General features: G+C 51.9%; 1 protein-coding gene across 1 annotated transcript; it reads right to left on the bottom strand.

Annotated features, from left to right (window-relative positions):
• Positions 1-2,970: 2,970 nt before the first annotated feature.
• LOC100678941 lies at positions 2,971-14,135 on the bottom strand. Its single transcript, XM_003426794.5, has 3 exons — positions 13,672-14,135; positions 7,597-7,725; positions 2,971-4,839 (listed from the first exon to the last, which is right to left on the bottom strand). Exons 1-3 carry the CDS (start codon positions 13,837-13,839, stop codon positions 3,910-3,912), a joined length of 1,227 nt encoding a protein of 408 aa, XP_003426842.1. The 5' UTR covers positions 13,840-14,135; the 3' UTR covers positions 2,971-3,909.
• Between the last annotated feature and the right edge of the window lie 2,934 nt (positions 14,136-17,069).

Genomic DNA, 17,069 nt, shown 5'->3' with positions numbered 1-17,069 from the left:
CACGGCATACTTCGCTCCCCGCTTGTATACGTGTACGCGATGCGTACACACTCGCCCGAGAGGTAAAAGCAGTCGCGAAGAGTATACGCTGTGTGTGTGTATGCAAGAGAGATCGCCGCTCGCGAGCGTGTGTGCGTAGAAAGTACCTCGAGGGGGTGAGCGTGTATGTATGGTTGTTTTCATGCCGCGCGCTGCAAGTTCAATGTACCGGCTTGCTAGAGAGAGAGAGAGAGAGAGAGAGAGAGAGAGAGAGAGAGAGAGAGAGAGAGAGAGAGAGAGAGAGAGAGAGAGAGAGAGAGAGAAACAGCCGGATAGCGAAGAGGGCATAAAGGAGCGACGCTGCTGCTGCTGTAGCCGAGCAATGAGAGGGAAGGATGCAGCAGCGTAAAAAGAGCAGATCGGCGGGGGGAGAATTTATCTCGATTGCGGCGGACGCGAGAGCTATAAGGCAAAGAGAGGAAGATGAGCGGCCGAGCGAGCGGGGAGAGAGTGACAAAAAAGGCGAGAGGATGAGGCCGCTCGCTCGCTTTTAAATGCTCCGAGCGCGCGAGGCTTACCTTTGCATCGAATACAAAGGTCGATTTTTCCAGTTGCGTATTTGCTTGGAATTCGACTGGTTTCACTATTAGAGAGAGAGAACGAGCCGCGATCGACATATCGAACGCGGGGGATCGTATCTCTCCGGCCGACGTTCCATCATTAGACTGCGTCTACCGGCACTGACAGATTATCTCATAGGGATTATCTCGAACACTTATCGAGAGCTATTGAAAGATTTATAACTGTATATACCTCGCGCGCGCAATAATGCCTCCGCTGTAATGAGCGGAATTTTTTCCTCGAATATCGTTACGCCGCGCGAGATCTTTGTTACACATTCCGACCAGTTCGTCCGCGCGAAAGGCAAAAGTACGCTAAGCGTGATATTATAACGCGTTATACGCCTAAAAGTGAAACGGCTATTTACGAACCAGGTCGTGTCCGCTGCTAAAAGTTCGCAAAAGGACATGCTTCGTATACAGTATAAAATAGACGACACTCGTGTCACCGCAAAGAATATACACCTCGATTTTGCCCTCTGAAACCGCAGATCTCCGACCGCAAAGATCCTTGCGCAATGCCTAACGACGCTTCCCATAACACACAACGAGCCGCATATTCCACGAATAAGCTGCCCACGCAGAGCAAACTTTATGATCGGTTCGGATCGATATTTACCTGTGCTCCGAGAGAGACAGCTCGAGGAACTCGACACAATGACGCGACGAGATCGAGTTTATCTCCCGGTATTTCCGGGCTCGCGGATTACGCGTAGCTGTGCTAATTCTAATGCGGTGAGGGACGCTCATCCTCGGATTATGCATAGGTGAATGCGACGATCAGGCCTGAAAATCGTATGTACAGCCAATAAGATTGACGCTAATGCGATCGGGCAATTACTTACGAGTTGCCCGCTGATGCTGTCCAGTCCAGACGACGGGAATTCGAACGAGTTAGAGCCGCATAAGCTGCTTTGGTTGTCGAAGAGTCGGGTATAATGCCGACGATTTAGGACGCGCGCACTGTATCATCGCTCCGCTTTAAATATGGATTGTACAATGCGTTTAAGTAAGAGGCGCGAGTAGGAAGGCTTTTCTCGTGGATTATCGACCGAGAGCCACGAAATGTTCGATAAATAGTCTAACGGATCTCCGTATACTTTGCGATTTTTTAGCGGCCATCCCGAAAAACCTCCTCGATACACTTTTATTGAATAACCGTAAATCGGCTCTCTGACGCAAGAAACTTCTCTCTCGCTCGCAAAGTGCACATCAGCCGAGAGAAAACAGGTCAGCGACCATCGCGTCAACTCGATCGTGTATTCGCAAAAAGGACGGCTCAAAATTCCTGGAGGGCGCAAGACCAGAAGTAAAGTAAAGCGCTTACGAGCCAGCGAACACTCGGGAAGAGAGAGAGAGAGAGAGAGAGAGAGAGAGAGGGCGTCAAATCCCGTGCGCTCAATTTCGCGCCTTTTTACGCGCTTTCTCGCGGTGTACTCACGCCTCTCTGGCTTCCTCAGATTTCAGCTTCTTTCCGTCGCACATCTGACGAGTTTCATTGAATTTCTACACGTTTACCTCGATACAGTCGATTCTCGTACTAGTATCATTGAAATTTTATTTTAGTTTCAAACAAACAAGTATCGTACGTACGATCGATCTAATAATTTATTTGTTAAGCCGCCACACATGCCTTCCCTCCGAGCTACAGCCTCCCGGCCTTCCTTGCGAGAGCTTCTCATGCATCGAAGGGATCACACAACTAAACACGGGTCGACGCAACTCTCCTTTTACTCTCCTCCTAATCCTCCGCGTTATAGATGGGCTCGAAGCTCCAAGGCGACGCACAGCTTCGGGTCTCACGTCGGTCGAGGGAAAAAAGGAAAAGATTAATGCCCCTGTGTGTAACGGCACAGTAAATCCCACCGAGCCTGCTCAGGGCCGTGGAAATTCGGAAAACTGTCCGAGAGCGCGTAGGAAGCTGTCCTGTGAAGGGGTGTGCAAGTGTACAGGTCTCCTTCGAGGGGGTGTCTAATAAATTTTTCTCACGGCAGTACAAGCTCTTGCGCTTCCGTCTCGGAACGTGACACGGAGCCGACCGCCGAATTTAACGTTTTATAGTGTGTACGAGGTACAATGCGCCGCGGTTCTCATAAAGAGACGAAGTAATTTATTTTTTTTGGCTTCTCCTCGCGGCGCAGCTCTTGAAAACTTAATTTCTTTTTGTGAATAGGGCCTTTCTTCGACGCCTACGCGCGCTGCACTTGTTGCGCGCGGCTTTTAATTGTTTCGTTGCGCGCCGCTTTCGTAATGGGCTCTCGGCTCGAGATACGTTTAATTTCCGACCGATCAACGCGCTCGAGCCAATAGAGCTGTCTTGGCAGGGAATGGACGAGGGGAAATCTAATGAAGAGACTCGTAAGAGACGTTGTTCGGATATTCACGTATAATAAGTTTTATTAATTCGTCTAGAAGTATATTTACAGTTGAGTGTGACGCTATTTACAAATAAATACAATCGTTTGGCGCGCGAGACGATCGATCAATCGTCGACGTCTTGCATGCGCTCTCCTTACCAATAGGAACTCTCGTACAGTCTGTTCGTTGCAGCTTGAGCAAGTCGCACGGTCAATATAATATTAATTACAAAAATATCATACAAAAATGCTTGGATTATTACGAAACTATTATAACTGATGCGGTGGGCCTGTGCGTTCGTGTGTGGGTGTGTGTGTGTCACATGCGCATGTGTGAAGGAGGTGTGCGTTCATGTGTGTGTGTGTGAAGTAGAAACGATCGGCCCTGCAGAGGTACGCTCGGATTTCGACACTCGATCGTGAGTCGAGACAGGCGTGTGTGCATTACAGCGTTAAAAAGGTACTCCTCGCAGCGCTATGTACATCTAGATCGTGCGCGGAGGAGGATGACGAGCGACCTCTCGGAGCCTCTTTCGCGGCTATGGCATTTTGGTGAAACTGTAACACGTGTCCTATACAACGCTTCTAATGCTAGCTACACTATAATTTAGACGTATAAAAAATATATATGTATATATATATATATATATATATATATATATATATATATATATATATATATATAATTCAACTTTTTACAGAGACGCACGAGTATGGATGTCATACAAACTGGTCGGCGGCGATGAAAAATTGTACAATACATCTTTACAGCGTATGCATACTTCGTCGTCGGTTTTTAAAATACTGGCCTAATCTTAGAAACTACGCGCGCGCGTCGCACGCGGCCTGTACACGGTATCGGCTTTGCGCCGGTCTTTCTCTTCGAGTATCAGTCAGAGGTCGACGATCTCCGTTCCATCTGCAGCACAGCGCTGAGGCATCCCGCGCTTAGATCAGACCTCCTCCTCGGGCTCGATCTCCTTGCCCCGCCTGCAGAGCTTGACAATGATGATGATGCAGAGAATGATGGCCGCGCACATGCTGGCAGCAAGGAAGGCCCAGGGGTAGAGGTTGTCCAAGTTTTTTTTTATCCTGTGCACGCGCACGGCCGTGCTGGGCCTGGTGTCGACCTCGATGGGGAAGCTGCCGGGGCCCTCGTTCGAGGCGATCCTCACGAGGTACTTGGTGCCGGGCAGCAGGCTGATCTGGGCGACGTTGGAGTCGGCGACCTGGTTGCCCATGAGGCCGCCGGTCTCGGGCTCCCAGGAGACGACGAAGGACTCCTTGGCCACCTGGCTCTGCTGGCGCTCGTCCGCCTCGGAGTCGACGGTCGAGGGCTCGCTGTGCTCGTCGATGCGCTGCTGCCTGCGCTCCTGCTCCTGGTCCTTCCTGCGGAAGAAGAAGCGCCGGAAGACCTCCTCGGGGATGGCCTGCTCCTCGTCCTGGTTGCGCCACTCGAGCACCTTCTCGCCGTACTTCTCGAGGAAGAACTGGCGCACGCGGTCGTTGAAGCGCTTCTGCTCGATCACCTGCTGCCGCTTCAGCTGGCTCGAGACGTCGCGCCAGGAGATGGTCGCTTCGAAGAGCGGGCCCTCCTTGAGCGAGTCGAGCCTCGGGGTCCACTCCTCCCAGCTGAAGTGGGTGACGCCGCCGTCCTCGACCACTGCGACGATCCACTCGTCCTGGCGCAGAGACGCGGGCGCCCTGACTCCCGGGTAGTAGTCGAAGACCTTCCACTGCTGATGCAGCTTGCGCATCAGCACGGCCACGTCGTTCTTCGCGAGCCTCACCGGGGCGCGCTGCGGCGCCGGCAGCATCGACGGCAGGTACTCCTCCACCACTTGGCCCTTCCGGTACTCGCAGGCCGTCTTGCAGGATGGACACTGTGGACAGAAAAGAGCGTTTTCACGTTAGTCAACTTGTTATTTAGTGTGTTGTTGCGTCGCTGCTCGTAAATACGCGCGCTATCGTTGAGGAGCCATCGAGAGGCCCGTTAAAAATTTGTCCACTCGGCCGAGGTGAATTGAGCGGTTCCGGCGCGAAAGAGCGCATTCCCGGCTTTTTTACGACGGCGAGCACCGACTGCCCCCCGAGTAAATGATTAGCCGTGTCGCCTCGAGAAGTACCCGGTCGTTTAGATACGTTCATCTCCCTCTCGCTCTCGCAGTGTGTCAGTCGGGTAATTTTAGTGGCCGGGTAAAGTGCGCCTCTGCCCCCCCCCCCCGCCGCTAATTAACGAGCCCGAAAATTCCGATGCGCGCTTATCCGTTTTCGCTCTTAATTCTCGGGCGGCTACCGATAACGATTTAAAGCTCTCTCGGAGGGGCCCTTCTCTTTTCATAAATTCTGCTCCGCTCTTACGCTCGATTTCTAACCTGGCTGCAGTCGCTCCTCTAAATATTTGAGAGGGAGATCCTTATCTCGCGCGCGAGAGGTATAGTAGCAGGACGAGGAGAGAACAACGACTCTGTTCTCTCCGGGCTGCGAGGAGGAGAATATAAGGAGAGACGACGAGAGACGCTTTTTGTTAGAGAGACGCACGGCCGTGTATTTTCGGAGGGCTGCGTGAGTGCGTGCATTGTGTGCGCGCTTCGTTGCTGGAACACGTGCGAACGGAAAGCCCGTCGACGTAGGTGGTGAATCAATATTCTGAGGAGTGTAGGTACAGCGTATAGGAATATGATCCGACGGAAAATTGCCGTGACCGTTTGCGACGCGCGCTGAATTACGCCGTGAAATATCGAGCAACGCATGACACGGAGAACGAATTCCGTCCGCCTCGCCGGCCATAATTACCCGACAAAGCGCCTATTTACCGCGGCTGGCCGGGGGGATCTCTTTCGGCGATAAATTTTCCCAAAGAGGCATTGTGTGCTCAGCAGCGCGACAGCGGCACACCGGGAAAATCACCGGCAGAGCCTTCGGGGAAGAGATCAATATCGCCCGAGAAAGAAGAGTCTGCTGCCTCGTTGCATCCACAGAGCCGAGTTTCGTTCTCTCTCGTTTCTTTTTTGTGTGTCTGCCTTCAAAACGCAAGCCTAAGCAGAGCCGCTGCTTCTGTTCGGCGTTCCGTGAAAATCGGCAGGTAGCCCCCGCCGAGTTTCTCCGTCTCTCTCTCTCTCTCTCTCTCTCTCTCTCTCTCTCTCTCTCTCTCTCTCTCTCTCTCTCTCTCTGACGAACGCAAGAGAAGAACGTCTCCTGTTGCATCGCCGGCGAAGGGCGCGCTTCACAAGATGGATCGCCGAATTGAGACGCGCCTCTCCCTCTCCTTTCTTCGTCTTTCATTCTCCGCCTGCCTTTATGTCAGAGAGCCCTGTAGACTATGCAGTCGTCGTCGTGGGAGCCCGGAATTTTCTCGCGGTCCGGCGATTTTTTGAGCGGGCACGAGAGCCGACGTGCGTGTTTTTTCATCCTCGAGAGTCTCTCGATGGAAATATTGGAAAATTGATCCCCGAAGCGATAATGCGCGCGCTTTTCGATAAATTTCATCCGAATTGAATTCCGAGCGGCGAGTCGAGAGTGATGAATCGAAGCGATTCCGGAAAGCAATGGGGCGCGTCATTTGAATATCCATTCGTTAAGCCTAGTATATATATTACGCATTAGTGTGTAGAGTATACGCGCGCGCTCGGCATCGAGAGAGAGAGAGAGAGCGCGAGAGAGAGAGCGAGAGAGAGAGATAGAGAGAGAGAGAGCGAGAGAGAGAGAGAGAGAGAGAGAGAGAGAGAGAGAGAGAGGAATGCGCGCTGCTCGGCTGCGAATTTGCCGGACGATCGGAGATCGCGGCGCGGGCCCAAAAAAAGGGTCAGTAACTCGAGAAGGCAGAGAGCCCAAGGGAAAGAGCGCATCAGTCGGATCGATGAGCGCGCGCTTCGCTGCGGCGCGATCGGATTGCAACGGCGGCGGCGGCACCTGATGCACGAGGATTGCTCGTTCGCGGCTCGTGATTAGCTCTAGAGCTTCTCCGAACTTTACACGCGCGCGTCGGAAATTAATTATATTCATCGCGCTCCGGAATTAATTGTGTGTACGCGTGAGCGGTAAATCACGCGCGGGATCTAAACATATTTTTCTGCTCGATTGGTCGAAATAAATCTCTCGATCTCGCGGAAGAGAGACTTTCTCGAGAGTCGAGTCGTGTGTTGTGTAGTCGGGAGGAGAAAAATCGCCGGGCGTTTTAATGCCTAATTTTAATGCACGAGCGCGATTATGAGCGAGGAATTAATGACGCCGTTCACGATGCACCAGTACATCGGAGTCTGTATGCGGATGAATTTTTGCATCGGGAATTAGGAGCTGCTCCGCGGCTCGCAGACTAACATTCTTTCGGCACGCTCGAAATTTCGTGTACAGGCTGTTTCGATATAACTCGATGAGTTTAATTCGACGAGAGCTGCGTCGACGACACGTCAATTACATCGTCGAAACGTAACCCTCAAGCAGGGCAAAAGTCTGTTTGAAAATGCTCGAGCGCAAAAAGCCAGATCCGATTCCGGGAACGCGAGAAAGATACACACACACACAGTAGAAGATTCAATTCCCCTTTGTGCATAGCGCAAAGAAAGAAGCTGAGCGAACAAGCGAGTTCGCTCGCTTGCTCACACACACACACACGTAGAAGGTGAATCATATATTTTTACCTGCTTGTACTCGTAGTCGTCGCAGCTAGCCGGGCTGCTGCCGGTCGCTTGTTGCTGCGTGGTAGCCGTCTTCCAGTTGCTGCCGCCGCCGCCCCACTGTTTCTCCAGGGACTCGCAGTGCTGCCAACACTGAAAGCAAAGAGAGCCGAATTTAGCGGGGGTCCTTAGAAAAACCTTGCTGCTGCTGTAGTCTGCGTGTGTAGAAAAGGACCAACAAAGGAACGGGAACAGGGAACGAGAAAAGGGAGGAGAACTTATAATACACAAGCTGATGCGTCTTCGCTGTTGCTTTTATCGCGGGACCGAATGACGAACGGCGCTGTGTTCGATTATGTAAATAAAGCTCGTCGGGGTTTGCAAAAAAAGGAGCGATTCGAGAGCGCTTTCGCGTCTAATCGGCTCGTCTACGGATTGAGGCTGATGATATGAAATGTGAATCGCAGAGTATAGTGCTAAGTGAGACGCTGTGCGGAGAGAAAGAAATTTTCGAGAGAAAGTGAGAGGGGGAGGACTAAAAAATCTGAGAGAGAATGAGAGAGAGAGAGAGGCTCTGTTATGCCCGAAACAGGTTGGAGGTTAATTCCAATCCTTCTCTCCTTTCTCTCTTCGTTGTTGTTTTCATATTTATTGGGGTACCCGCGAGTACAAGAGAGAGAGAGAGAGAGAGAGAGAGAGAGAGAGAGAGAGAGAGAGAGAGAGAGAGAGAGAGAGAGAGAGAGAGAGCCGAGAGCGAAGAAGAAGAAGCAAGAAGAGAGGGAGCCTGTTTCGTGATTTCCTCGTGGTTCGTTCGTTCTTTCTTTTTCTCTCTCTCGCTCGCGTCTCGCGCTCTTTTATTTTCGAGGGAAGCCCACTCAGTCAGCTTCGTAGAAATGCCACGGGGGCAACGTTAATGACGTATCCGAAGGAACGCTACTCAGACTTTCCGCTGCTGCTGCTGCAGGATCAAACTCACGTCTCCTTCCCTCTCTTTCTTTCTCTCGCAACTCCTTTCTCTCTCTCTCTCTCTCTCTCTCTCGGCGCACGGAGGCCTTTTAATAAATTCATAAATCGCCGAACGCGATCGCTCTTAACATACTTGATTTACCGCAATTATAACAGCGGCTGCTCCCTCCAAGGCCCTCGAACTTTTTGCCTTTTTTCCCTTGTACGCACTCGGATTCCGAGAGAGAGAGAGAGAGAGAGAGAGAGAGAGAAAAGAGAGAAAGAGCGTCGTTAAACCGGTGCGCGCGCTCCGCCCGAATTTCGCCTAAATGCTCTTAATTGTCGGTGATTCGCCCGCGCACCTCTCCGCGCGGAGGCTGATTCAATTAGAACGATCTCTCTCTTTCCGGCGTGTACTCTCGATTCGTGAAATTTGAGCGCGATTTTTCCGCCTCTCGTCGGCGACAGATTGCTCGATTATCGAGAAAAGGGGGAAAGCGTTGTATAAACACCGCGATCGAGCGGCGCTATTATTCTATTATGCTTTGCACGGGAAAAATTCGTGATTATCGCCGTCTTATAATATGCCCCCTGTGTTTTTGCGAGACCGCAGAAGTTTTCTCAATCGACGGAAGGCTGTTGTCTCAATTATTTATTAAACGTTCAAGGGAGAGAAAGAGAGACCGGTTGTGCGCGCTGGGAATCGCCGGGCGCTTGTGTGTAATTTCACTTTTTCTCTTCGTTTACTCCGGCTCGCGCAGTGTTTTCGGGTTGCGAGTTTTACGGCGCGATCGAGCTGAATTTGTTTACTCTTTCCCGCGTGCAGTACATACAAAAGCGGACCTCGAAATCAGAAAAACGTCGGCCGGAAAAATCCTACGGTTTAAAACAGTCGACGCGAGAGCAGCGATAAAACCAAACGGCCGATCGTTTCGTGTAAATCGAGTAAAGTTCAAGCGGAGCGCGACGAAGCTTCACCGGAGAAGAAAAAAATCCATTACTCGCGGCATGCGCTTGCAACAGCGCAGCGGATGCCATTAACGCGCTTATTTTCATAGCCGAGAGCGGAAAGAAGTACAGAAAATCGTCGTCGCAACGTCGTCGTTTTTTCACGTTCCCCGAAAAGTTTACTTTGCTCCGCGCGCGAGCGGAAAAGCGGTTTGATCGTTGAAATAGGAAACGCGGCGCGTGATTTTTCGAGCGAACGGAAAGAACAACAGGCGGACCGAAAAAAACAGCACGTGTTCGTTCCAGCGACACGTGAATTTATCGTTTCAAAAACAGCTCTCTCGCTGCATACACACACACACACATGAGGGGCGTATAAGTCTGTACAGCGCGCGAAACGAAAAGAGCGCTTTTAATGGAGTCTAATTAGAAAATTGGCCGCCGAGAGAATTATAATTAATAGCCATCGCGGACTATCATACACGCGAAAGCGAACCGGCATTTAAATTCTTTTTGCCCCCCCATCAAAACTAATTCGGAGCGCGCAGAGCTCTCTGTGTGTGTATGCTGCCTTCGGCAAAAAACGCGCTCGAGAGAGAGAGAGAGAGGGAGAAACAAATACGAGAGCGCGCGGTGAATAAAGAGAGGAACGCGAAAAAAAGCCGTATGCATGGATGATGAATGCGCGCTCTTTTTTGCGGCGCTGCGCGCACAAAAAGCGTTTTGGCAATTAAATCTCGCTGCCTTGATTTCGAGCATGTCGCTCTCTCTTTCACTCTCTCTCTCTCTCTCTCTCTCTCTCTCTCTCTCTCTCTCTCTCTCGTTGGAATAACAAGAAGAGAAAGCTTCGATTTCGAAGCGCGCGAAATACCGAATCGAAAACGATCGTTGAACAGAAAAAACTGCTTCGGAGGCCAAAGTGAGAGACAAAGGAGGGGCGCACGGAGAGAAAGGGGCGAGAAAAATAGAGAGAAAGAAAGAAAGCAGACGGAGAATCGGCTGATTTACGAGCTGCGATATTCGGTTATCGATGGTGCGCTAGGCTCGCATGCAAGAAGCTCGCGCGCTGCTGCATAGCGGCGGGGGCGCGCGATAGCATCGGATTAACGACGCTTGCGCGACCGAGAGAGGGAGGGAGGGCGTGATCAGCAAATAATTACGCTCGTGAATCTCGCTCTCCTCCCTTTTCTTTCTCGCGTGCGCGAGAGCCACGGAGATCCTCATTACGCGCGCGAGTACCTCTATACGCCCCGCGCACGCGCGGGATTTAAAGTCCAGCTCTGGGTGGCTGCTGCTCGGGGGACGACAAATTTCGCGGCCGATTAACGGGCTTTCTTTATTTATTTTTTTCATTCCGAGGGTATTACCGCGCCTGAACGCGGAGTATGATCCATCAGCGGCGATTCCGGCCCGAAAAACGCGCGTCTGCGTGTCATATAAATGTGGGCCCTCGGAATTATACGGGTAACGTTCGTAGAACGCCGGCAGTCGAAAGTTCGGAGCATAAATTTGAATAGATCATCGTCGCTCATTGTGTCGATTTCACGTGCGCGCCTGCATAATGTCAGCGATGCAGCCCCGAGCGCGCGCGAGTGAAATAAAGGAATGCCCAGGGGACATTGAGAGAGTGAGAGAGAGAGAGAGAGAGAGAGAGAGAGACAGAGAACCAATCGATTTCCCGGAATTTAATGGAGAGCGCGTGCTAAAATATATAACTGCGAGCGCGCCTAGGCCAAATGAGCAACGCCCTCGCCCCGTCTCTCTCTTGCTCTCGCCTTAATCGCGAGATCCCCATCTGCCAGGACGGGAGAGCCCGAGGGGGAGAGCGAGAGCGGGAGCTTCCTTGGGCGAGGCTCTCCGGCCCTTTATTCGGCCCTTTATTATGCTCTCGCTCTCTTTCTCCGCTGCACGCCATGTGCGCCGCTCTGCTACTGTTACGTGCGTATATTCTCGCTCCTTTTGCGTGTACTGCTCTGGAACGAAAGGACACGCAGCCGCGTTTTGTGCGGATATTTGGATTTCGGAGCTTTTGTCAGATTTCGAATTCTCCCGTTCTTCGGTCTCCCGGCTTTGAAATTTGTTAATTGAGACGAATGGACCAGCTCGCATTGTTTCAGCTGCTGGATAGCGGAGCGATTTTTTGCGCGCCCGTTAACGCGTATTCGGCGATACGAATCTATAGCTACATTTTTCACCGGAGCATACGGCAATCCCCAGCAGTTATCGCAAGAGGCAAACGCAATGCCCCAGAGTTACATTATATACGGGGAAAAAAGAAGCATTACACAACCCCCATCCGCTGCAGTGCGGAGCATAACGAGGCGCGTTGAGAAAAAAAGGTCGTCGCTCGAGAGATAGGCCTGCCGCGCTGCGCTTTAATGCAGTGTAATTGCGAGTGATATAGTTGGCGAGTGGCGGCGGCGTTATCGCGCACATGGGAGCGCAGCTCGGCGGGCCCCCCTCGTCACTCTCTCTCTCTCTCTCTCGCTCGCTGCAGCGGTGGCGGTACAGGAAGAGGGAGATTTATCGCCGTCGTCGCCCTCGCTCTCTCTCTCTCTCTCTCTCTCTCTCTCTCTCTCTCTCTCTCTCTCTCTCTCTCTCTCTCTCTCCGATTTCCAGAGATCGGACGCGCGAGTACATTAATAAGCCCGACACTCGGATTGGGACAAAAACGTGTTTCGGGGAAAATTCACTCCCCGCGCGTCCCGGCGACTCGAGTTGCTTATCGCCGGGGATTTACACGAATCTCGCAGCCGACTAGAGAGAGAGAGAGAGAGAGAGAGAGAGAGAGAGAGAGAGAGAGAGAGAGAGAGAGAGAAAGAGAGAGAGAAAGAGAGAGAGAGAGTGTCGGGTAACGATCCGCGCAAGTGCTCGCGTGTGTACAGAGGCGCATTATGAATGTGCATGTATCGCGTATACACACAGCTGAGAGAGAGTCAGAATGATTTCGTCTCTCGAGCGCGAGCCCGCTCGGAGCAGGGGTGAATAAACGAGTGCGCGCACGTGGTTATCGAACAATCTGGACATTATCGCGGCGACGTTGATTGAGCGATTTGTTACAAGCGCGCGAGTTGCTCGTGATTAATGGTACGCCCGCCGACTTCTCTCTCTTTTCTTGCCGAAAATCGGACGTACGTACACACAGCGCCCTTTGATATTACTATTGTACGACGTCGCGTGTGCTATCTCCTACTCGTGTTTTCACTTTTTTCCGAGTGCAGGCGCGCGATAATTCTCCCCCATCGAGCGCGTGCCCGGCCCGAAATAAAATGTCCGGAATTAGCATCAGAGCGGCCGAATAAATCAGCCGCGCAAACTTTTGTCACCTACGACGATTAAGAGGCTCGCGCTTCGCTCCGGCCTAACTCATTCCCGGAGTTGCGCAACTCCACACAACTCTCTCTCTCTCTCTCTCTCTCTCTCTCTCTCTCTCTCTCTCTCAGCCGTAATGACGGTCTGTCTTTCTCTTTCGGAAAGGCAACCACGCGGTCGGGGCCTTTAATTACAAAGTCTCGGGAGAGTTTCGGCGCGTCTCCCTTCTTCTTTTTTCTCTTCAGCGCCGCTTCGATGCCGGAGGAGACTCTAGTCTAGCAGGGGCCCGGATCATAAATCTTTTTTTTCTCTCTTTCGGGGACGACTCCGGGCCTCTGGTATACCATACCTACGGAGCGCGATGGAATAGCTCGTTCACGCAGCTAACGAACCGTCGTCCTCGGTCTTCCCGCGGCGCTAGATCACCGAGCTATTAGCGGCGATTTTTGCTTTTCCGAATTCGCGATTATCGCTCCTCCACCGCAGACCCTCTCCGATCTTTATGGCCGTGTTATTTTCTCTCTTACTCGAGGCGCAACGCGAGAGGCTATGAATATTGATTGAAAAAAAAGGAAAGCGCACCGCTTATCCAGACGCACTCGATGATTTGTGGCGGCGATACCGATTCGAAAGCGCCGCGCTTTTTCGAAAATTCACGATCACCGCTGCGCTGAGCGGCCGTGTCAGTCAAACGGCGGGATTCAGCGTTACCGAGAAAGTCACGGAGAGGGAGAGAGAGAAAAAAATATTCACCGCGAGCATAACGACTCATTCAAAAAGCGTCACGCGAGCGAGCGCCGCTGTAAAAGGAAATACGCGGCAGAGAGAGAAGCAAGGATGAGGAGGAGAGGAAGAATATAGGAGAAGAGAAGAGAAGAGGGTAGATGCACTCACTTCATTGCAGCCGGTCTCGCCGTGTCTCAGCCACTCGCAGGAGCCGTCGACGCTGTGCCTCTTGAGGCACTGGGACCTGCACTGGGCGATTCTCACGATCGGCCCAAGGTCGAAACTCGCGGCCGAGGCCGCGCACACCGCCAGCACCAGCGCCAGTATCCGCAGCATCTTCGCTCCGATTGTATTATCCTATGCTCCTCGACGTGTGTACGCTATGCGCTATACACACTCGGCACACTGTTGGACCAACGCGCACTTCTCTTCCTCGTCCTCGTCGCCGTCGACGTCGTAGTGAAAACACACGCGCACAGAAAAAGAGAGGAAGGCAGGCAGCTGCAGCTGTATGTGTGTATGCGAGCACTCACTGAAGCGAGTCGAATGAAATCCTATACGAGAGAGAGCGAAGGCAGCATGCGATGCGCAACCCTCGAAAACGTCGAGTCGACTGTGGCCCTTCGGCCTCGGGACCTTCGTTATATAGCCGCGCATTCCCCCTCTATACCGCGAGAAAGAGAGAGAGAGAGAGAGAGAGAGAGAGAGAGCGAGCGCGCCTCGCCCCGCCACCGCGAGCTCGCTCGGCCGGTCTCTGCACCCGCGGTGGTCGCTCGTTTCTCTCTCTCTCTCTCTCGCGCCGTGTCCTGCTATGCGCCGACGCTAGAGAGAAAGAGAGAGAGAGAGAGAGAGAGAGTCGGAGCATCCCTTGTAATTACCCGTGGGCTGCGACCGTGCGGATGCTGCGCGCGCGCGTGTGTGTGCGAGCCCCTTGCCGCATGCGATGCACAGCGAAGAAAGAGAGCCGGAGAATTGCGCGCCGGGCTTATTTTCGTACAAATTATTTTTCGCTCCCCGGAGCTCAGCCGGGGCGCTTTTAATTGACGAATCGCGAGGTAGTTTAGTTGTAAATATCGCCTGATTGGGACGCGCGCTCGCTCCTTTTCTCCTCTTTCCCAGCCACTATACGTTGCAATTATAAATTTCGGGCCCTCTGTGCGATTGAGACGTCTCCGGGCTCGCTGCGCTAGATACATCGAGCTTGTTTCAAATGAATCACTATGCGGCTGGATAACGTGTCGCCAGTCAGCGAAATTCTATTCCGCGTTGCAGCGGCTTTGAGTCATCCCGTGCACTCGTAATTTAAATACGGACTATTCGAAAACATAAGTAGCCGACGCCGCTCTTTTCCGAGAAGCGACGACGTTAGAGAGGCAAAAGCCGCGTTACGCGCGCGTATACAGCGTAATAACGAGCGGATAAAGGATTAATTTTTATACGACGGCGACAAGCGTCGAGCGAGATGAAACTATCCGTCGTAATACGCGCACTCAATGAGAAGCAATTTCGCCGAAGGAATAACGATACAGATTGCGCACGAGAGCACTGATGAGTAATTGCGCGCTCTTATCATCATGCGAATTATCCTCGTTTCCGTCGACGGAGAATTTTAATTGATCAATTGTGTCGCATTCGCCCGATGATTCCGGTGTTGATTCAATCACAGGCCCCATCAGCGTTCATTTTGATTTGACTGCCGCTGCACTCGATGCGCCGCGCGCGCCTGGATTTAGAGTTTAACCGTCTGCCTGTCACTCTCCCGCGCACAATATTCTCGGATTACACGAATTTCGAAGCCAGGACTATTCGCTCTCTCTCTCTCTCTCTCTCTCTCTCTCTCTCTCTCTCTCTCGAGCGACGAGGCTCGAAAAACGGAATCCCGCGTATAATGACAGGGTTCCGCGGCACTTGGCAAATTAACGGTAATCCGTTATTTGTGTATACACACACGCGCGCGCACGCACGTTAATTATGACAAGATAAGCAGCGACGAGGGGAGGGGGAGAAAAATGCAAGGCGAGGACTTCGATTAAGACGTTTCGCCGTGAGAGAGAGAGAGAGAGAGAGAGAGAGAGAGAGAGAGAGAGAGAGAGAGAGAGAGAGAGAGAGAGAGAGGAGAGGAGTAAATTATTTGCGAAACATAACGGGCGCGGTGCGACGAGATGCGAAAAGTAATTGCTTTCGTAATTCAATTATGATGTAGTGATAAAGGAAGACCGCGCTCGGTTCGAGAGCTGTATTCTTTCGTCCGCGCGCGAGTTTACTCCTAGTCCTTCGAAAAATGAAATATCGTCCGAATTATTGCCCAAGCGCGCGCGGTCGCCGGTAAATTATGACCGCACACTTTGTGGTCCTACAGCTATACGCGTCTCTTAATTATTCGATTAAGAAAAAACAGTACTCGGTGCAGCAGAGCGAAGGGGAGAAAAAAATCCAAAAGACCTCGGCGGGCATTGTCCCAATTCCGACTCGGTATTCAATTATTCCGAGCCGCGCACGTCGAGCCCGAAAAAGCTGCGGAAAGAAGAGGGCGGCAGAAGCGGAGGAGGACGAGCTCGGAATAGTGCTGCGCGAGCATCTTCGGCCCTTTCTGTTCGCGGAAGGAGAACATTCGCTCTATCTCCCGTCCGCTTGTGTGGCGGCGACTTTCTTGGATGAAATACAATTTTGCGCCCGAAAGTCAGTCGTATAGCTTGGAGGGGGAGGAAAGAGCAGCTTCTTTTATTACATTGTAGTCAAGCGAGCGCATTATTGTAACGTTGCAGATTTTCGCGTCCATAGGGACGGAAAATCACTTTCGAAGGGTCACTGGCGCGGATGTGCTCGTCGGCGAAATTTCGGGGGAATTAGTTTTTCATTCTTGTGAGAGTAGTGTGCGATGGAATTTAACTGCCTTGCGATTGGGTTTCTGGAAATAACGAAGGATGAGTCGCCGCGGTGCGTTCGACAATTTAAATGAGCTACTGTGGAGAGAGAATTTAGTTTCGTATTGACTCGGAAGTGACTCTCGCTTTCTCTTCGCTGTGGCGCTCTTTTCCTCCTAACTTGTTGAAAATAACTTTTTCATAGTTCGAATTCCCTCGAGAGAACGGACTGCTGTTTAGAAACGCTTTGTAAAACACACTGTATATTTTCACGATACTCAATATCTCGGCAGTTTCCTGAAACCCGAGCAACGACCCGACGTTACAAAACAGTCGAAAACCCGACTGTCTCCACTGTTCAACAAGTAGCGCAACACTATCCACTATACATATGTTACGCCGCATATCGCGAACCCAAATTTCCCCGCACAGCATGCACGCGCCCGCCGTATCCCTCACTCGCCGCTACTTCCGCTCCTTTCAAAGGATCCACCTCCCTCGTATCGCACAATGAGCGCCGAAACAAAAAGCCACATCGAGAACGTTTTCACAAAAAAAAGAGGAGCTCTCGTTTACAAAAATCCTCCACCGCCCATTTCCTCGCCGCGAGACGGAAACTCGAATTTCACATTCGTGCATCAGCCTCGCCTATCACTGATGTACCAGAAAAATCCACGACTATGCGCAGGTCTCGATTAGCCG

The sequence above is a fragment of the Nasonia vitripennis genome, chromosome 1 (assembly GCF_009193385.2).
Source record: "Nasonia vitripennis strain AsymCx chromosome 1, Nvit_psr_1.1, whole genome shotgun sequence".
NCBI classification, from domain to species: domain Eukaryota; kingdom Metazoa; phylum Arthropoda; class Insecta; order Hymenoptera; family Pteromalidae; genus Nasonia; species Nasonia vitripennis.
Note: the sequence above shows the minus strand (reverse complement) of the source record. Positions and strands in the feature narration are given on the sequence as shown.

Coding starts and splice junctions, on each gene's coding strand:
- LOC100678941 (XM_003426794.5), bottom strand. CDS start 13,839: ATGCTGCGGATACTGGCGCTGGTGCTGGCGGTGTGCGCGGCCTCGGCC. Junction 7,726..13,671: donor GCGAGACCGGCTGCAATGAA/GTGAGTGCATCT, acceptor CTTTGCTTTCAG/TGTTGGCAGCACTGCGAGTC. Junction 4,840..7,596: donor ACGACTACGAGTACAAGCAG/GTAAAAATATAT, acceptor TTCTGTCCACAG/TGTCCATCCTGCAAGACGGC.